General features: G+C 42.0%; 2 protein-coding genes across 9 annotated transcripts in view; one reads left to right on the forward strand and one right to left on the reverse strand.

Annotated features, from left to right (window-relative positions):
• The window catches only part of KMT5B (lysine methyltransferase 5B), a 48,894-nt gene extending 40,794 nt beyond the window's left edge, over positions 1-8,100 (forward strand). For all 4 annotated transcript variants that reach the window (XM_043550202.1, XM_037899530.2, XM_037899531.2 and 1 more), the window contains one exon: positions 5,422-8,100. In XM_043550202.1, coding sequence (XP_043406137.1) covers positions 5,422-6,893 — 1,472 coding nt within the window. In that variant the 3' untranslated portion in view covers positions 6,894-8,100. The remainder of the gene's footprint in view (positions 1-5,421) is intronic.
• A 69-nt stretch (positions 8,101-8,169) lies between these two features.
• The window catches only part of LOC114018711, a 69,189-nt gene continuing 55,810 nt past the window's right edge, over positions 8,170-21,548 (reverse strand). For 3 of the 5 annotated variants that reach the window (XR_006291950.1, XR_005225413.2, XR_006291948.1), the window contains 2 exons: positions 19,553-19,707; positions 8,170-11,191 (listed from right to left, as the gene is read on the reverse strand). Coding sequence is in view for 1 of the 5 variants with exons in the window: in XM_043550203.1 (XP_043406138.1) it covers positions 10,774-11,191 (418 nt within the window). In the remaining 4 variants the exon portion in view is untranslated. Of the gene's footprint in view, positions 11,192-19,552; positions 19,708-20,503; positions 20,685-21,548 lie in introns of those variants that run through there. The other 2 variants (XR_006291949.1, XM_043550203.1) reach the window with 2 other exon arrangements.

Genomic DNA, 21,548 nt, shown 5'->3' on the forward strand with positions numbered 1-21,548 from the left:
GAGAACTTCAGGCAGGTAAAGAAACCCACATTATTAGTCTGGGAGTATAGAATCGTAGGATTGGAAGGAACCTTGAGAGGTCTTCTAGCGTAGTCTCCTGCACCCAAGCCAGGACTAAGTATTATCTAAGCATAATGTAGTAAAATCTGATTCAGTGGGCAAGTTAGTGATAAAATGATAAGGGGGGGTATCATTTGATTCATAAAAATCTACAGAATCATAATTTCAGTGTGTCACACTCTGCGGCAAGGTAGTGGGGACTTGTTCCTCGTCCATCCCAGCTCCCAGGTCCTCCAGTTAGTTGACCATTTTGATGATGATATGTCGTTGGAAATGGGCCATGTTGGGTATCATTCAAAAGCCCTGTCTCCCACTAACACAGTGGTACCAAAAATGACAAACCTAGAACAATAATGTAGATAGATATTTGCAAAAATGTTTAAAAATCAACTTTTTAAAATTATACTTTAATGCAGGGATGCATTGATCTGTGATAATCCTAGGGAAATTAGCCTTGACATGTTGAACTGAAAACATTTATTCATCAAAGGCATCATCAGTGTCATCTCCATCTAGGGCACTGCTGTTGGACACGTCACACTGATCCTCATCCGTGCTGCTCTCCAACACTTCCATACAAGGCAGGTTGCTAGCCAAACATTTGCAGGGTGACGAGCATCTGGTCTATGCACACAAGCATTTGATTAGCTGAATGATTGATTTGGGAGCATTTCAGTCCATCCTTCAAGAGTCATCCATGCCCGATAGGGTTGGGCAGTTTTGGATAAGCTTGATCATCCCAGAGCCATTCCACTGTTTGATGATTTGCCCTCCTGTTAGCAGGTATAAATGCACCCCTTGTCGGTGGCAGTTTTTCTCCATTTGTCTGCTTTTTGGAAAACATTCACCAACGTGGCTCTGCAAGTGTTGTAATGTTGATCTTCAAGTGGTAAACTCAGCGTGTGAACACCTTCAGGTCATTTATGACCTCATCTGTGACTTTCTCAGCCATTTCAAGTTCTTTTAGAGCGGGGAGAGAGTATTTGAAGGCTGAATCAAATACCTTTCCAGTAGTGTCACATTCTGAGCAGGTGTGGAAACCTGGCAGTACCTGGATTTTAATGGGCTGAGTGATAGAAACACATCTCTAAGGGACATACAGTGATTCTGCTCCCAAACAGCAGGCGCAGAAACAGAATCTTACAGAATCCTGCAGAAGTCTTGGGTACTGTGTCTCGGAGAGTATTAGAACAACTGTCTTGTGCCAAAATCTGGAGCTTAGTAGTATCTCTCTGTGGCATTGATGGCATGCAAGATAATTTTAGTGTCAGCTTCCTCATGGGAACTACAGAGAAACTCCACTGAACAGTGCAAGGAAGCAGCTTCATTACGCCATGTGACAAAGAAATTCTTTGAGTAATTCTTTGCATTCTGCAGCATTTTTCCTGCAAGGTATGTAGTTAGCCCCATCCTTCCTGTGAGTATGGGCTTCTTCATTGTGAGTTGGAGATGTTCATAGTCAGTGAATTTGTATTGGATAGGTGCAATATCATGAAGTCTCTTCTTTGTGGTAATATTTTTAAATTATTCCTCTGCATACCTGTCAGACATGAGGTGGATTTTGTCATAGGTCCAGTCTTTTCTCTAGCCTCATAATGGATAAATCTTGGCAGGTATTAATTATTTCTGGTTTGTCAAGACTTTGTACCTCAACCATACCATCTGATTGCTACAGTGAAAGGCCTCTGCTCTTATGAGGTAGTGGGCATGTCAGTAGGTCATTGCTTAGGAAGACCATGTGAGATGTGCATTAATTTGCTTTTCACCTGGCACGTGTGTTGTTCCATCACATTTGAATATCTGTTGTTGTACGCTGGAGAACTTGTACTTTCCCAAAGTCTCACATAGATCGACATCATGCTGAGATCTCATCACTGAAGACTGCTTTCATCATGATATTAGTGAGCTCCAGTATATCATGTGAATGGGTTGCCAAGGTGAGTAAGCTCTCCTGTAGCTATAAAATTGCCCCTTCTTGGCATTTAACAGCACCTAATGAGTTTAGATGGTGCTTGATCACTTCTGGAGAATGTTAATGTTTCTGCTTAATGTTTTGTTAGAAATTCGATGGCATTCTGGTGTTGTCAGGAAAAACTGGGAAAGAGCACTTGAATGCTGTGTTATGCCCACCAACTCCCCAGTGACTTTCATTGCTCTGTTTTTGTGTTCTAGGGCTTTGTCTGAACCAAGTGCACAGAAGGGAACTGGCGGCCTTTTAACACCCAATTTCCTTTTTGAAATTTATCCCATATGTGAGGGTCAGACTTTTTTAAACTTCTTCTTTCAGTGAGGTACCAAGCATTCATCGCAGAATAGTTGGATAAATCTAAAGCAAAGAAGTATTTCATGAAGTCTTCCAGTGCTGCTAGGTGGAAATTCCAATTAGCAGACCTGACAAATCAAATAAAGAGCAACGAAGATTCAACCATCTTCATGTATCACCACACCATCATGAAAGTTGGCTTTGTCACCTATTCAGCTGATCAAACTGCTTGATCTGTGATACTGCTGCTCTCCATCCCGCACAATAGGTCGTTGAGAGCAGAATATACGCTGGGTGTGTGGAACTGGTCTCGCAAATCCTGTACCCTTTGGGAATCCATTTCAAACACATTAGTGTGCTTTTCAAAGAAGACATCTAAGTAGCATTTTTGAAGGACGACAAGTGTTTGGGTCTATTCATCCATAGCGCATTTCTGCTTTTTCCCTGCAAGAATTTGGTTCAGAGTACTGTCACTATACAAAATCACCCAGATCTTCGGAATACCAGTGCAATCAGCAAAGGAGCTGATCGTACATATTACTGTGAAGAATGTGTATTTTGTCAGGACACAGAATCCACTGCCCACAGAGATCATCATGGGACATTATTAGCTGATGAACAGGACTGTAAAGGCCCATGTCTAGTGTCATGACTCGTTTTGATTCAGTTCCTCAGATGTATATTTTATGGCTGTCAAATGATTATTTTTTTAATCACAAGATTTAAAAAAATCACAAGCGCAGTTTTAATCATACCATTAAACAAAATAGAATAGCAATTTAAACTTATTATAAATATTTTTTCTACATTTTCAAATATATTCAATCACAACACAGAATACAAGTGTACAGTTCATTCTTGGTGTACCACTTAATGTGATTTTGCAGTGTCGTTTGCATGGTCTCTCTCATGCACCCACTTTACTTCCCATGCAGTGCTCTTGCTATGAGTGACTGCTTCATAGTTTCTTATGTGCTAAAACTGAAACTTCTCACTAGATGCCTTTTGGGCATCTGGCTTACTACAAAACAAACAGGTGTACTTCTTGAAATGCATGCAATGGGACCCAGTATAAGGCGACTCTTGCCCACAGCTGGCACTTGTCCAGGCATTTTCAACTTTTTTTCTGGTGCTTGATGTACTTCCTCTCCAACCTTGCCAGATTCAGTTTATGAATGCACGTCTTATTGCATGTAAGGTGCCACCGAGCATTGTGTTTAACCAGGTCTTCCATGGTTGTATTCTCCAAAAGTTCAGCTACCAGTCGGTAGGTACTCTTTGTCTCGCCACTAATACCTAAAAATGATCAAGACCAAAGCAAAAAGAGTTTTGTAATAAATTATCTAATGTGTGTTACGTAATTTGTGTGCATACTGTTTGTAGATGGACTCCAGGAATATCTGGCTGGATGCTGATGTCTTAACCAGTGCCTCATTAGGTCTTTTGGCATAAGGAACAAAGCCGATAATCAATACCTCTGAACCACTTTTTTTTTTTTGCTGATGATGGCAAATCAACTTGAAGCACCCTTTCCATTTATCAGAATCTGTAACATTAACAAAATCGATCAGGTATCCTCCTGTTCTGAGCATTGACTTATAACACATTAGTCAGTCAAGAGCCACAATTTAACTGTGAGCGCTGCATGTTTGACATGCCTGTGTTAATGTACATTTTTTTAAAAGTTATTTTTAAACATTTCCTCTATGTATACCTACATAATTCCTCATATACCTACATAATTGTTCTAGATTTGTCACGTTTGGTACCATTGTGTTCATGGGAGAAAGTGCTTTCGAATGACACCCAACTCAACCCACTTTTGACACTATTGTATTATCAAAATTTCCACCAACTGAAGAATATGGAGTTGGGAGCTGGGGAACAATGAATCCTCCCCAGCAATGCTGCAGAGGGTGATACCATTGAAATTTATGAATCTGATTTTTCATTAATCACATTTCATCTTCCTTACCTTTCTATCACTGACTTGCCCATGGAATTACACATTCACAGACTTATGTAGGAAAAATGGTGTTCAAATTAATAGATAACTTGAGTCTATATTATGTAGACTGATGGTCATTTTTCTTTAGGGACAGTTTCTCATATCTCCAGAAACCATCAATCCTATTCTAGAATTTGACAATAATATACCTTGTTGCTATCAGTAAAGTGACTGGTCAATTCAGTTTTTAGTCTGAAGTAAATGCAGACAGCTCATACACTCAAAAGAAATTCAGAAGGATTTTCATTCAGTGAAGTACTAGAAAGATCCTCTTCATGTAACAGTAAGCGGTCATATCTACCTTTATTTTCTAAAATGAGACATAAATTGCTAAATAGTTTGACTTGGCTAGCAAGCAGATATCAAATTGCTTAAAACATTTAGGTTCTATCTTGCTCCCACTTGCTCCTGGGATGTCATAGCAGCACTGTTCCTGTTAACTTCCTTAAATGGTTCCCTGTTACGAAAAATCGAAGTACAAAGAAAAGGCAGGAAATATACTGAGTCCAAAAACCTGTGGTGTCCGCTATCATAGAGTATGTGTAAATACAGCGCTTCAGAAATGTTGTCCTTAGGCAGACTGATCCCTTCATGCTCACCCAAGTATAGGATACAGACAGTGTGGCACCTGAGAAGGAGATGGGAGCCAAAACCATTTAAAAAAAAAAAAAAAAAAAGGGCGGTCATTTGAGCTCCCTAGCAAAAGGGTGGGGGAACACAAAGAGCTTCGATCCTCTCCTGTGCTTGAAGAATGTAGAGCAAAACTTGACAGTGACATGCAAAGATGATTTCTGTAACGCCATCAAGAAACAATACAAATAAGCTCTTTTGGTGTAGGGTCACCAGAATCTGGAATTTAGATGTATTTTGGTAACTGTAAGGCAGTACCTTGGGGTCTGAATCACTTCTCTTCTCTTCTGCTCGAAAACTATATGATGTTACATTGACTTAACTTTGATTTTTGTAAATTTATATTAATATTAAGTGTTCTTAATTTTTAAGTAAAAAGTTAAACAGTACTGGCAAAAGGCCAGATAATTAACTTGTCTTTTTAAAAAATAAGTTTTAACTCTTTATTTTTATTTTGCAGCTAACAGAAAATCTTCAATTGGTGTAAAAAAGAACAGCAAGAGTAGAGCATTAACAAGACAGTCTATGTCAAGAATTCCAGCTTCATCAAATTCTACCTCATCTAAACTAACTCATATAAATAATTCCAGGGTACCAAAGAGACTGAAAAAGCCTGCAAAGCCTTTACTTTCAAAGATAAAATTGAGAAATCAGTGCAAAAGGCTAGAGCAAAAGAATGCCTCTAGAAAGCTTGAAATGGGAAATTTAGTTCTCAAAGAGCCTAAAGTAGTGCTATATAAAAATTTACCTATTAAAAAGGATAAAGAAATAGAGGGACCAGCTAAAGTTGCAGTCTCTAGTGGATGCTTAACAAGACATGCAGCAAGAGAATATAAACTGAATTCTGTGAAAGGTGCTCATGAGCATGGTGAAATATCACCCTGCACATACATAACCAGGAGGTCAATGAGAACAAGGATGAATTTGAAGGAGACCTCTGACATAAAGCTTGAACCAAATATGTTGGATACCTATAGAAACAACTTGACGGGAACTCGATCTGATATCTTACCGCAGCAGTCTCATGTGATACATGAAAATGAACTGATTCATGGAACATCACATAAAGGGGAGGTCAGATACCAGAAGAATGATGTGGGCATGTCCAGAAAGAAATCACGACAAGGAAAACTTGTGAAATCATCTGCAAATATAGAAGAAGCTGATCCTACACATAATCCACCTGGCAAAGATGAAGTACCAAATTTGATTAGTTCTCATTCAGAACATGGAGAAAGGAGTAATGTAGTGGATATGGCCCTCGGATATAAGGACGGTATTCCTATGTCTGGTGGCTGCTCCATTGTTACATCTGACAATTTCAAAGCAAAGGACAGCTTTAGAACTGCTAAAAGTAAAAAGAAAAGACGAATCACAAGGTATGATGCGCAATTAATCCTTGAAAATAGTTCTGGGATTCCCAAACTGACCCTGCGTAGGCGTCACGATAGCAGCAGCAAGGCAAACGACCAAGAAAATGATGGAATAAATTCTTCAAAAATAAGCATCAAATTAAGTAAAGACCATGAAAAAGACAATAACTTGTATGTAGCAAAGCTAAATAATGGATTTAACTCAGGATCAGGCAGCAGTTCAACAAAATTAAAGATACAACTAAAACGAGACGAAGAAAACAGGGGGACATACTCTGAGGACCTTCATGAAAATGGCATGTGTTGTAGTGATACGCTCTCTCTCTTGGAGTCAAGAATGGAAGTGGATGATTACAGTCAGTATGAGGAGGAAACTGCAGATGAATCTTCATCAGAAGAGGAAGAGGAGGAGGAGGAGGACTACGATGATGAATTTGAAGATGATTTTATTCCTCTTCCTCCAGCTAAGCGATTAAGGCTTATAGTTGGCAAGGATTCAATAGACATTGATATTTCTTCTAGAAGAAGAGAAGATCAGTCTTTGAGGCTCAATGCATAAGCTTATAGGTCTTAAACTGACCAGGATGTCCATTTTTAAATAAAAAAAAAAAATTCCATTCAATTATTCCTCAACTGAAGAACTTTCTGAAAATTTTAGTAACAGCACTTCTTTATTGTTTATTCACTTATCAACATAATATTGTAGAAAGTGTACAGCATACTGACTCTTCTTAAGTCTGATTTGTGCAGATTTTTATTGTACTTTTTAATAGCCTCTTTATGTGCAATTCTGAGTTAGAGTAAGAGGTAATGCTCTGTTGTAAAATAAAGGCTCAAGCAAAATTATAAAATGACATCAAAACTTTCCATGCAGGACAATGAGAACACAATAATGTGGCTACACAATTATTTTTAACCTATAAGAGCATTAGTTTGCTCTTACAATATCTGACTAAACAATAATTTAAAAAAATCATAGTAGCAGCATATTAAAGTTTTCTAGTATATGTTAATATCACCAGCAATGATCTACGGCTTTTCAATTTATTTGCTAGATGTTTTCCCCCCTTGAAGTTTGTCAGTTTTAACACTGTATGCTGTCCCAGACGTACTGTTTGTGGCCTTTGTTATAGTAGCAAACCGTTGGTTGGAAGTCAAATTGATTTCTTTAAAAAAAGAAAAAAAAAGAAATAAAAAGGTGTTGACAGTTTGCTGACTTTTTAGTACATTATATGTACAAGGGTAGCAGTATGCAGAATAAAAGTTTGGATATGGTGTATTTATTGCTTGTTATGTAAATTAAACACCTTGTATTTAACACTTTTTTCAATACTTTTAGATAAAAATTGTTCTTTGCAAGAATGATTGGTGCTTATTTTTTCAAGAATTTGCTGTGAAACAATGTGATTACAACAGGCAACATTTATCCAATGAACTGCAGCTATCCTAAATTGGTTCTTCATAGTTTTCTGTTGCACTTGTAAAATGCTACAAGGAATTTAAAGAAATCTATTCACTTTAACTTATGATAGTTTTATGAAATTAAAAAAAACCTAAGTCACAGCTTTTGTTCTGTGGTAACCTATACAAATGTTTGTCTTTTTGAAATCCAGTGTAAAGGACTGAAAAAATATGTATATGTTGTAAATACTTGTGTGTTGTGAGAAATTTTGTCATAAGAAATTGAGATAACTTACCAGAAGGGTTTTTAAGTTTAGAATTACATTCATGCCAATAAAATAGGAAATTATAAACCTAGTTTTAAACTCTGCATCAGTGGGAATTCTTTGCTTTTATTTAGTTTATATTTTAAGATTTCACTCTGGATATGTTATAATAGTACTGATTTTTTTTTTTTTTTAAAGAGTTTCAGGGTTTTGTTTTTTATATAAGGCCATTAGGAACAGCCCTTGGGGGTGAAGAGGGGGGAGGAAACGGAAATGATCTATAAATTTTAACAGATGAACTATTTATTTTAGCACATAGATCTTTTGAAATGTCTTCAATTTGAGTTAAGTGGCAGTTTTTTGTATGTTCTGTGTCATACAAGTTGTTTTACTAAACAGTGGATGAAGATTCTGACAAATGTGGTTTGTTAGGGTGCTTTAGTTTCTAGAGACATGGGGAAATCAGAATAGATTATAAGAACATGTTTAGTGGATCAACTTAATCCATACAACCGAAACATTGAAGATGCGTGAAATGTTCCCGTTAAACACACATTCCAGTGTCTGCACAGAAAAGCCAGCTGGAGTGACAAAGTGGCTGCAGATCACCATTTTAGGGGCGTTAGCAGAGGTGGGTGGGTAAATTTGCACAGTAGATGATGATCTTGTAGCTGGTTTTTGCTAGCTTCCAGTCTTCAGGAAAACAAAATCTTTTCAAATTAACTCTTCAAAATAGTTTGGAGTCATAATTTATTTTCAGTAGATTGCAAATGAAACAGTAGAATATCAGTTTCTTCTTTTGTTTCCCATCATCTATTCTCCGAGTTAGACATTGGCCCAGATTAATGTTTAGCCCTTCATGAGTATTTGCTGCATACTCTATCCTCCTTGCCATGTTTGAGAATTTAAACTCCCCAAGAGCTACATGATCAGGCAGTGTGTTAAGTGGAACAGATAATAGAATCACAGAAGTGGATATGCCTTATGTAATGCCCAGCCTCCAGTAGCTAAGACATTGGATTCCTGGTTCCTGAGATTACGTAGTAAACTGTGGTAAGTACCGTACTGACTAATAGGTCAGCTACGATAAACTATTTTACATTCAATTTTTAACATTGTATGAGAATAACATTATTGTGTCATTATGGTAAGGCTATTGTAAAAATGGGATTACTAAGGGTTTGTCTACACTAGAAAGTTTTACTGGCAAAAGTTTTGTTGGCATACAGCTACCAGAATAGCTATTTTGGCACAGTGTGTTGAATCTTGGCTGCCTTTGTTGGTGCATTGTGTCCTCATACAGTCTCAGGTTGTATAGGCAAAAGACATGCAGCACTGTGGGTAGTGTTCCCAGTGTCCCCTGCACCGCCATCCAGCACATTATCTTGTGGAAAAATGTGGAAGGATACTGTGGGGCATCAGCACTCTTCTCAGGAATTGTGGAGTTTGGGATCAAATTTCCACACTTCCTTCTGTCCCATGCTATGATCTACCTCCTCTTTTGGTGCTCCCCCACCCTCTTTTAATTCCGATAGTATCCTCTGGTCCATCCCATAATTTACTTTTTTGTGCTGGTTTTCAATCTCTCTGCTAATTCAGCATCAGAAGCCTGGATGCTGAACAGATCGGCAGAGTTCTGTTGCCTGGTGCAGAGACAGGGTAATTGATTGTTTCCTTTTTATGGAACTGTAGCAATGCCACAGCAGCCAGCCATGCATTAGGGAAACTGAATAGTGAGGAGTACCTAGACATAACGAATGAATGAACGAATGACAGCGGAGATAACAGCTGCAAATCAAACAAATATTGTTGGCTGATGGGCAGTTTGGTGTGGGGGGAAATCTATATTGAGGTGGCTATCATCCAGGTGTGCCAGGGCATTCAGCATGTCCTGCTGCACAGGATTGTGACTCTGGCAACTTGAGGGAAATAGATGTATTCAATTAAATGGATGATCCTTCCCCTCCCCACCTTGCCTCCATATACATAAAGAGAAAAGGGATATTTTCCCATAGTTATGCAAGCATTGGAGGATCACCCTTGATATCTTACTGACATTAGCATTGGATGGTCAAGAAAGGTGTATGATGCTCACATCTTTAGGAATACAGACTTTTGGAAAAGCTGCAAGCAGGGACACATTTCCCAGAACAGCATATTCAGTTTGGTGGGGTTGATATTATCAGGGACCCAACCTACCCTTCCATGGCTCATGAAGCCATACATCAGGAACCTGGACTGCAACAATGAAAGATTTAACTGTCTCCTGAGAAGGTGCAGGATGACCATGGAGTATGCCAATGGCATACCAAAGGGCTGGTGGATACCAATCTCAGCAAGCCAAATATTCTTACTGTCATTGCTGCATGTTGTGTTTTGCATAACATCTGCAAGGCCAGAAGAGAAATGTCTCCACTAGGGTGGAGGTGGACAGGCTGTTTTCTGATTTCATGCAGTGTGACACAAAGCCAGTTACTAGAGCCCACCACGCTGCTGTGCAGTTGAGCAAAGCCTAAAGAGCACATTCTGAGAGTTTGCTATAGCCAGACAGTGTTACTTTATTGCACATACAGTAGTTAGCTGGTTTATGAATTGTTCATGGATGAAGGGGGCTGCTGATTTGGGGGGTTAAATCTCTGTATTGTAAGACAAAGGAAATCATGGTTTTCACAAAATTGAACTTTATTATATAATAATAACTTCTCAGTAATAACTACTGATCTCTCTGGGCTGCATCACAGGTCAGTGTAGGTGTATTCAGAACAGTTTTCCTTATTGCTCACTGGGGTATAGTGGAAGGGATGCTGCTGCTGAGAATGCTGGTGCCCTAAAGAAGCCGATAGGGGGAGCGGGGGTGTGTGTGTGCATGGCCCTACTCCCTGGAAAAAGGAATTGTTGTCCATGCTGTGGAGTGGCTGCTGGGATGTAGTCCTTCTGATGTTCTGCTCCATAATGTTTTGGAGCATCTTTGTTGTGGGAGGAGGTGCGTGATGTCTTGGTATACCTCTTGGTCCTTCTGTGTTTCCTCCAGCCTATGGTCGCTCCATTCTCAAGTGTCTCAGACTCCGGAATTGGAAGTCTTGAGCAGTTCTGCAAACATGTCTTCTGCTGTCCACTTTTTTCTTCCTTACCATGGTGAGTCTTGCAGGTGTAGAAGGGATGGCACTCATGGATACCCCAGCTGAAGTCACTGATAAATAATGATAAACTCATAAACATTTTTAGATTTAAGGGATTAGCAGACATCAAAAGATAAATACAACTCTGTGAAACTTGGCCCTTTATAGATTCCCCATAGCAATTGTGAGTCTGTCCATATTTTTTCTCACTTCATACCATGGGGAGTATATGGGATGGTTTGGGAAGCCTGGGTAACTAGGGATCGTGTAGTAGACTGCTAAATTTATTACAGGCAGTGATGAATCTTGGCAGATAAATTGCTCATGAAGGCACTGAAGGCTTAGAGAAGGCAGCTGTTGAAAGGACTCATTGTCACCCAGGGCTGTATGCTGTCAGCCACTTCAAAGCAGTCCTCCCCCAAAGCTCTTTGCAGAGTGGAATGGGAAGGTGTCCTGACATGGAGAGAGAAACATGGCTGATCTGCTTAGAAATGTCCAGGCAAAGATCAAACACTGTTTCCTTGAAGAGTGCAGAGAAATGATCCCAGAAAGCTGTTCAGGCCAAGATAGACCAGCCCCTCCATAAGCAGTGGAAGGTTGTGATTGCCAGATAGTGTCATGAGCCTATCCAAGCCAAGCTCCCACTTAGCTAACAGTTTCTCTCTTCTGAATCTAACTGCAGCATGCAAGTAATGTGTTTTGGACTTGAAAACCAAAGTACTGTGTGTGTAGCTTGAAAACATGCAGCCAACATGTTTGCAATGCATTTTCTACAAAATTATATAGTCTGAATGCTTAATCACTGGTTTGCTTGCATGTACTCTTTTCTGTTTTCAGTGTCACTGTGTTAGGGAGACAGTGCCCACTTGCAATGTACTTTGAATGCTCAGAGAGACAAGGTGGGTGAGGTAATATCTTTGGACTGACTTCTGTTGGTGAGAGAAACAGGCTTTCAAGCTATGCAGAGCTTTGGTCTCAGTACCTTTCCCAGACTTGAAGAGTGTTCCAGGCGAGCCTAGAGTGGGCCTGACTGTATAAAAAGCCAGTCAACTGCGAACCAGCAGAGCGGCTAACAGAGGGAGTTTGCCTGGGAGTTCGCCTGGGGAAAGCCCACTCAAGCTTACATCTTGCCGGCTTCTCTGAGTAGTTACTACAACTCCTGAGGAAGCTCGTAGAAGGAAGGTAATATGGATGGGGGGGTGTTCAGCTGTTGTGACCGCACTGGATGTGCCATGTTTGTCTTTCTTCCACAGGACAGAAGCGACTTTGTCTGTACAAAGTGCAAGCTGGTCTCCATATTGGAAGAGAAGGTTCAAGGTCTGGAGCAACAGGTATCAACCCTGCATTGCATAAGAGGAAACTGAATATTTCCTGGACAAACGTCAGGATATGCTTCTATGGACCCAACGTTCTGAAGATTCAGAGCAGGCTGCGCAGCGGGGACAGGAGGACGGTGAAGAAATTTGGCATCATGTGACCTCCAGAAGAAGAAAGGGGAGCGTCCATATACCAGCAACGCAGATACAGGTAAGTAACCATTTTCATATTCTCTCCACAGGTACTAATGCGGAGAGTGGACTAGATGATACATCTGAGGGAAAGGAACAGAAGGAGACTCCGCCGATTGGAAGGCATGAGATGCACTGTCCTACGGTTGGGGATTCCACGACCACCGCTCCCAAGAGAAGGAGGGGGGTGGTGGTGGTCAGGGACTCTCTCCTCAGGGGGACTGAGTCATCTATCTGCCACCCCGACCGGGAAAACCGAGAAGTCTGCTGCTCGCCAGGAGCTAGGATTCACGATGTGACAGAGAGACTGCCGAGACTCATCAAGCCCTCGGATCACTACCCCTTCCTGCTTCTCCACGTGGGCACCAATGATACTGCCAAGAATGACCTTGAGCGGATCACTGCAGACTACGTGGCTCTGGGAAGAAGGATAAAGGAGTTTGAGGTGCAAGTGGTCTTCTCGTCCATCCTCCCTGTGCAAGGAAAAGACCTGGGTGGAGACCGTTGAATCGTGGAAGTCAACGAATGGCTACGCAGGTGGTGTCGGAGAGAAGGCTTTGGATTCTTTGACCATGGGATGATGCTCCAAGAAGGAGGAGTGCTAGCCAGAGACGGGCTCCACCTAACGAAGAGGGGGAAGAGCATCTTCGCAAGCCTCCGCAAGTGAGGAGGGCTTTAAACTAGGTTCACTGGGGGAAGGAGACCAAAGCCTTGAGGTAAGTGGGGAAGTGGGATACCGGGAGGAAGCAGGAGTGCGCGAGAGGGCAGGGCTCCTGCCTCATACTGAGAAAGAGGGGCGATCAGCGAGTTATCTCAAGTGCCTGTACACAAATGCAAGAAACCTGGGAAACAAGCAGGGAAAACTGGAAGTCCTGGCACAGTCAAGGAATTATGATGTGATTGGAATAACAGAGACTTGGTGGGATAACTCTCATGGATGGGTATAAACTGTTCAGGAAGGACAGGCAGGGCAGAAAAGGTGGGGGAGTTGCACTGTATGTAAGGGAGCAGTATGACTGCTCAGAGCTCAACTATGAAACTGCAGAAAAACCTGAGTCTCTGGATTAAGTTTAGAAGTGTGAGCAACAAGGGTGATGTCATGGTGCGAGTCTGCTATAGACCACCGGACCAGGGGGATGAGGTGGACAAGGCTTTCTTCCGGCAACTCACGGAAGTTACTAGATCGCAGACTCTGGTTCTCATGGGAGATTTCAATCACCCTGATATCTGCTGGGAGAGCAATACAGCGGTGCACAGACAATCCAGGACGTTTTTGGAAAGTGTAGGGGACAATTTCCTGGTGCAAGTGCTGGAGGAACCAACTAGGGGCAAAGCTTTTCTTGACCTGCTGCTCACAAACCGGGAAGAATTAGTAGGGAAAGCTAAAGTGGATGGAAACCTGGGAGGCAGTGACCATGAGATGGTCGAGTTCGGGATCCTGACACAGGGAAGAAAGGAGAGCAGCAGAATACGGACCCTGGACTTCAGAAAAGCAGACTTTGACTCCCTCAGGGAACTGATGGGCAGGATCCCCTGGGAGACTAACATGAGGGGGAAAGGAGTCCAGGAGAGCTGGCTGTATTTTAAAGAATCCTTATTGAGGTTACAAAGACAAACCATCCCGACGTGTAGAAAGAATAGTAAATATGGCAGGCGACCAGCTTGGCTTCACAGTGAAATCCTTGCTGATCTTAAACACAAAAAAGAATCTTACAAGAAGTGGAAGATTGGACAGATGACCAGGGAGGAGTATAAAAATATTGCTCGGGCATGCAGGAGTGACATCAGGAAGGCCAAATCACACCTGCAGTTGCAGCTAGCAAGAGATGTTAAGAGTAACAAGAAGAGTTTCTTCAGGTATGTTAGAAACAAGAAGAAAGCCAAGGGAAGTGTGGGCCCCTTACTGAATGAGGCAGGCAACCTAGTGACGGAGGATGTGGAAAAAGCTAATGTACTCAATGCTTTTTGCCTCTGTCTTCACGAACAAGGTCAGCTCCCAGACTACTGCACTGGGCAGCACAGCATGGGGAGGAGGTGACCAGCCCTCTGTGGAGAAGGAAGTGGTTTGGGACTGTTTAGAAAAGCTGGATGTGCACAAGTCCATGGGGCCGGATGCGTTGCATCTGAGAGTGCTAAAGGAGTTGGCGGATGTGATTGCAGAGCCATTGGCCGTTACCTCTGAAAACTCATGGCGATCGGGGGAGTGGAAAAAGGCTAATGTAGTGCCCATCTTTAAAAAAGGGAAGAAGGAGGATCCTGGGAACTACAGGCCAGTCAGCCTCACCTCAGTCCCTGGAAAAATCATGAAGCAGGTCCTCAAGGAATCAATTCTGAAGCACTTAGAGGAGAGGAAAGTGATCAGGAACAGTCAGCATGGATTCACCAAGGGCAAGTCATGCCTGACTAATCTAATTGCCTTCTATGATGAGATAACTGGCTCTGTGGATGAGGGGAAAGCAGCGGACGTGTTCTTCCTTGACTTTAGTAAAGCTTTTGACACGGTCTCCCACAGTATTCTTGCCAGCAAGTTAAAGAAGTATGGGCTGGATGAATGGACTATAAGGTGGATAGAAAGTTGGCTAGATTGTCGGCCTCAACGGGTGGTGATCAATGGCTCCATGTCTAGTTGGCAGCCGGTATCAAGTGGAGTGCCCCAAGGGTCGGTCCTCAGGCCAGTTTTGTTCAATATCTTCATAAATGATCTGAAGGATGGTGTGGATTGCACCCTCAGCAAGTTTGCAGATGACACTAAACCGGGAGGAAAGGTAGATACGCTGGAGGGTAGGGATAGGATACAGAGGGCCCTAGTCAAATTTGAGGATTGGGCCAAAAGAAATCTGAAGAGGTTCAACAAGGACAAGTGCAGAGTTCTGCACTTAGGACGGAAGAATCCCATGTACCGCTACAGACTAGGGACCGAATGGCTCGCTAGCAGTTCTGCAGAAAAGGACCTAGGGGTTACAGTGGATGAGAAGCTGGATATGAGTCAACAGTGTGCCCTTGTCGCCAAGAAGGTCAATGACATTTTGGGATGTATACGTAGGGGCATTGCCAGCAGATCGAGGGGCGTGATCGTTCCCCTCTATTCGACATTGGTGAGGCCTCATCTGGAGTACTGTGTCCAGTTTTGGGCCCCACACTACAAGAAGGATGTGGAAAAATTGGAAAGAGTGCAGCGGAGGGCAACAAAAATGATTAGGGGACTCGAACACATGACTTATGAGGAGAGGCTGAGGGAGCTGGGATTGCTTAGTCTGCGGAAGAGAAGAATGAGGGGGGATTTGATAGCTGCTTTCAATTACCTGAAAGGGGGTTCCAAAGAGGATGGATCTAGACTATTCTCAGTGGTAGCTGATGACAGAACGAGGAGTAATGGTCTCAAGTTGCAGTGGGGGAGGTTTAGGTTGGATATTAGGAAAAACTTTTTCACTAGGAGGGTGGTGAAACACTGGAATGCGTTACCTAGGGAGGTGGTGGAATCTCCTTCCTTGGATATTTTTAAGGTCCGGCTTGACAAAGCCCTGGCTGGGATGATTTAGTTGGGGGATTGGTCCTGCTTTGAGCAGGGGGTTGGACTAGATGACCTCCTGAGGTCCCTTCCAACCCTGATATTCTATGATTGTATGAGCTCTGTGTAGCTCAAAAGCTTGTTTCTCTCACCAACAGAAGTCAGTCCAAAGATATGACCTCACCCACCTTGTCTCTCTAATATCCTGGGATCGACATGGCTACAGAAACACTGCATACACTGTTTGGTTTGTGTGTCGCTTACAATCACTGGAAGCATTTTTTTCCCCCTGTTTGTAATGCATTGGATTTTATTTGGTTACATTGCCTGCAAAAGTATGTACTTTGGAGGCATCCCTACTAGTTACAAAAATAAGTATTTAGAAATGCTTTTTGGCTTTTATATCCGTTTAGCCTACTAGTGCCAGTGGCGGCTCTATAAATAAACTGGCTACTTTAATTGTTTGCAGTGATGGTGTAAGTGTGTTGGTCCCAGGATATGAGAAACACAAGCTGGCTGAAGTAATATATTTTATTGGACCAACTTCTGTTGGTGAGAGAGACCAGCATTCCAGCTCCACAGAGCTCTTCTTCAGGTCTGGTAATCAGTGTGTCCTAGCTAAATGCAAGGTTGAACAGATTAAGTATGAGGAGTTAACATGTAAGAAACTATTCAAAATGAAGTGGGCAAAGGTCAAAGGAGAGTTGGGGGGGTTACAGATTGTAATAAGACATAAAACCAGTGCCTCTGGTGAGGCCATGATTTTTGGTGTCTTGCAGAGTTACAAATACACATTCCTAGGCTTGTCTTTTTATGGTGTTGTGCAGGTTTCATTTGAGGGTGAGGAGTGATCATTTTATGATAAGTGTTGGCCTACAGGTGATGGGGTGAAGAGGCTAAAATGACATTTTTCAGCTTTGGCAGCAAGGAGATTTTACGACTGAGTTTACTTAGCAGATACATATTTGCATATCCCTAACTGACCTTTCCACAGAAAACTTCTAGCTTTGTTAGATGGAAACTGTACTAGTACTGGACCCTGACCTTCAGCTTATTCTCCATCTTCAGGCTTTTTACAAAAGTATTTTGAAGTAACAGAAGCAACCCTGAAGGGGAAAGAGGACTATAGCTTTTTTCTCCTTGGATGACAACCTGCTAAAGGCCAGTTGGAGTATTTCCGGCAATGGTAAGGTAGCTGAAATTAGATGGATTAGTAATAAATTGAATGTTGGCTCATTGCAACCCAGGCTAGCTCTCACCTACTGGAGACCATAGCGAGCACAATGAGGAAAGCTACAGTATTTGAGGCGTGACTTAAGGTATAGACCAGGGGTCTCAAACTCCCGGCCCATGGGCCATCTGCGGCCCAATAAGCTTCCCACTGCGGCCCATGGAGGAGAGATGGGAGGAGAGTCACAGGCAGACACTGCTGGCAATGTCTGCTGTAGGCTCTGCCCCTGTAGCTCCCATTGGCTGGGGGAGAGGGGGAGAGGGACAGAGGTATCATCATTAGTTGCTGAGCAGAGTTAGCCATGGAGGCAGCATCACTTTTTTCCACAATGAATATAAACAAGTCAAAATACCGAACACAACTATCCGATGCCCACCTTGCTGCAATCCTGAAGGTTTCAACTGCTCAGTCATGGAGGCCAAACAGCAACAAACTGACAGAACTGAAGCGTTGCCAGCTGTCTGGCAAACACTAAAAACTCTGGCAGGCGAAGAATTGTATTAAGTTGTATGACAGCTTTATTATTTCTAAGAAATTCAAAATAAAAAATACAATATAAACGTTTTCTTTTCTGAACACCATCTTCAGTGACATTATTGACCCACTGGGAGGATTTGAGGACTGGCACTGGCCCGAAGGCAAATTGAGTTTGAGACCCCTGGTATATACAGACTGGTGACCCCTCAAGTTGTTCAGTTTATGTTGGCCTGTGTATACTTCTGCACCGTTTGGGAAAGGAATTGCAATCTCGTTTAGCTTACCGTTTTACCACACCATTATCACACTCCTGCTTCTGCCTCCCTTAAGGTTAGAAGTCAGTTTCCTTCTACCATGTGCCAAACAGTGATTTCCCTGCCTCCCCACTCCCAATTTAATATTCACATATGGCCAGTTCCATTTACTTTAAATAAAGCGGTTGAATTGGCATAAGTGGTTTATTGAGTAACCAGTTTCTAAACCATTTTAGTCTCTATAGGTTAAAACCAGTACCTTTAATTCCATCTGGCGCTAACAGCTAGTTAGTGCAGATCACAGAGAACAACAAGCAAACAACAAACATGCTCTGTTTGAGCCAATTAGTGACGGTGGGGAGAAAAAAATCACTCTAGGTAAATTTTAAGTCTTTTGTTCTCTCCAATAATGCTGACTTTTTCCTTCCTTTATTCAACCAAACTTAGCTATGTGTACCCATTAAAAAGAGTGTAATTTTGCTAATGTTGGGAATTAAATTACTAACTGAATCAGTTACATATATATCTGAAGAATATTTTCATTGTGCACGACTTCCTCTGACAGATCTCAATGCAAAAATAGACTCTATGGGAATGTTATGTTCCTGTGGAACTTACAACCTCCACAGGCGGGAGCATCTCTCTGCAGTGCTTATCAACATTGCAGAAACAAATGATGCATATTCAAATGAAGCCAGTAAACCCAGCAGAGCTTGAAAACTGTACAAGCCCAATAGCTTTTGGTTCAAGGAGTGAACAAGCTCCAGTCTTGTAAGTTTGTCAGGCCAAATAGTTCTGGATTTTTTTCTTATGGGAGCCAAACCTTTAAAATACAAACGTTACTTTACTGTAATTATGTTTTAAATTTAAATGCTTGAGATTTAATAGTGATAATAAAAAATGTACAATAGTCAATAGAGATGACTACACTCATGAAGCAGAAAATGCTAGTCACTCCTGTGTAATGGTTAACCACTTGGCCTATTTCTTCTGCTCTTACACAGTTACAAGCTATGGTGTCTTATCCTCTCTTTTGAGAACTCTCCTGGGATTCATTTGTCTTTGTAAATATCCAGCCTGCATCTAGTCCGGACAGTAAACATAGGCTGTCTCCACAAATGTCCATTGTTCTCATGTTGGTTGGTCAGCTCTCAGACTCACTCTTGTCAGGTGGTAAGTTTCACTCTAACAGATTTGGAACATAAATATCCTACATCCGATGAAGTGAGCTGTAGCTCATGAAAGCTTATGCTCAAATGAATGTTAGTCTCTAAGGTGCCACAAGTCCTCCTTTTCTTTTTGCGGATACAGACTAACACGGCTGCTACTCTGAAACCTGTCAATATCCTACATGTTGCATAACTCCAAATCAGCTATTTCTTAGTTATCGGCAGAGCGTACATGACGTCCTTCAGTAAAACGTTGGAAAAGATGGTTGGACGTGGGATAATTACCTGTGTCTGGGCATGTCTGTGTTAGTCAGGACTCTCTTAAAACCTGGAACTGAAAACCCCGAAGATGTATTTTCCCACAGCATGGACTGACCAAAGCAATTTCCTGAGAAGTGCAAATGTGATTCACTTACTCAACATCTTGATAACTGCAGTGGCTACAAATGACAAAAATAAAGAACACCCATTGATTCTGAACTTAAAACAATGAAAAGGTAATAATTGTTAGCAAATGAAATAGAACAATTAAAGACACAAGAACTGGGATATCAAAAAACACTATGCCATTCTAGTTTGGAATGAGGGACTTCTATGTAATATATCAGTCATTTCATTTTATAGGAAAAAAGTAAATGTTTGAAAAATTATTTGTTCTGAGGAAGGATAGTGAAATAAGATTTTGTTTTAAAGCCTTTTTAAATATTTTATATTCAGATAATGAAGAAGCCATTCTATACCTTAGGAACAGTGGTTACTGAGGTGCACCTGCATTTGCAGGGGCTGTGGTGGAAGGAGAGATGTTGTATAGGTGAGCTTGTGCTGCTTAGGGATTGAGTGAGTTTGCAACAACTCCCAACTACCCCAGGGGAAATTTTGGTGGGTTTATTATTACAGAGGATAAAATAAAAATGGATTCCACTGCCCCCAAGACACCCCTCAACGTTGTGGTAAAAATATTTCAGGGCAAAGGGTTGCCTCCCTGAACATTCTAGAATGGTACAGTATCAACAGATTGTGATGGTGGCAGGAGTTTATTGCACAGAATACTGATAAGATCCTGGTGCTCTGAGCTTACTGCACAGGCTTCTCGTTTTCCCTGATCCCTGGCTGTAGGAAAAGAGGGGGGTGCCACAGGGCCCTGGTGCTTTGGTCTAAATTTTCTTTCTTGTTTTAGCCCGATAGCAGTAAAATAAGCTTTCTGTCTACTGGGAGGCAGAGCCAGGTTGACCGTACCTGCAGCTAGTCCTGACTAGCCTTGTCATCTCCTGCGACTGAGAACCACCCTCTCCATCAAGCTTGGAAACAGCAGACAACAGTGTTGCTGGCACCCAGTGCTGAGAGGCAAAACAGCAGGGCTTCGCTACCCAGTGTGCGTCACCCAATAATCACAATGGGGTGGAGAAGCAGAAAAGTTTATTTGCAGCTGCAAACAAAGTACAGGGAGAATAGAATCTCAAATCCTGCACACAGAGCAGGAAGTTACACAGGCTTTTATAAATCCTTTCTTCAGCATACTTATCCAATAGCAAGCTGCCCTAAGTATCCATATAGCCAGCCAATCCAGTTACCAGCTAGTTCCCTTGTTTTTTGTATCATTTATTAAACTATACATAAAGCTGCTTTATTCAGCATTGTTTTTCCATATCTGCCCTGTTTGGCCTTGTTTAGTTTCAGGCAGTCTGACTCTGCAACATATTGTTGCAGATCCTCAGCATAACTGCTGCGAGCGCCTCCAGGCGGGGGGGCCAAGGACACTTGGGCCTAGTACGCAAAGCTGCTGCGAGTGCCTCCGGGCGGGGGGGCGCCAAGGACACTTGGGCCTAGTGCGAGGGAGCTTCATCGACACTTGTGGTCTTCCATCCCCTTGAGTTACCTAGTGGCCGTGCCCCAGTGTCCCCAACAACTCCCTCCTTTGAGAACACTCAACAGCCTTGGCTCTGAGTTTTCTCACTTGGGCTACTTATTTCTTTACAGTAGGACTTTGCATAAGCACTTTGTGATAGCCCTGAAGAGAATGACTTACTAACTTTTGCAAAAGGGCCCTGACACATGATACTGCACAGCATAATACCATTAATACAAGCAATACAGGAAAGAGAAGTTTCAATAACAGGCTAAATAAACCACCAAGCCGTCACCTTCAGCCCCCAACTAAAACCCCTCCAATGCATTATTAAGGATCTACTACCTATCCTGAAGGATGACCCAACACTCTCACAAATCTTGGGAGACAGGCCAGTCCTTGCCTACAGACGGCCCCCCCCCAACCTGAAGCAAA

This window comes from Chelonia mydas, chromosome 6, assembly GCF_015237465.2.
Source record: "Chelonia mydas isolate rCheMyd1 chromosome 6, rCheMyd1.pri.v2, whole genome shotgun sequence".
Taxonomy (NCBI): domain Eukaryota; kingdom Metazoa; phylum Chordata; order Testudines; family Cheloniidae; genus Chelonia; species Chelonia mydas.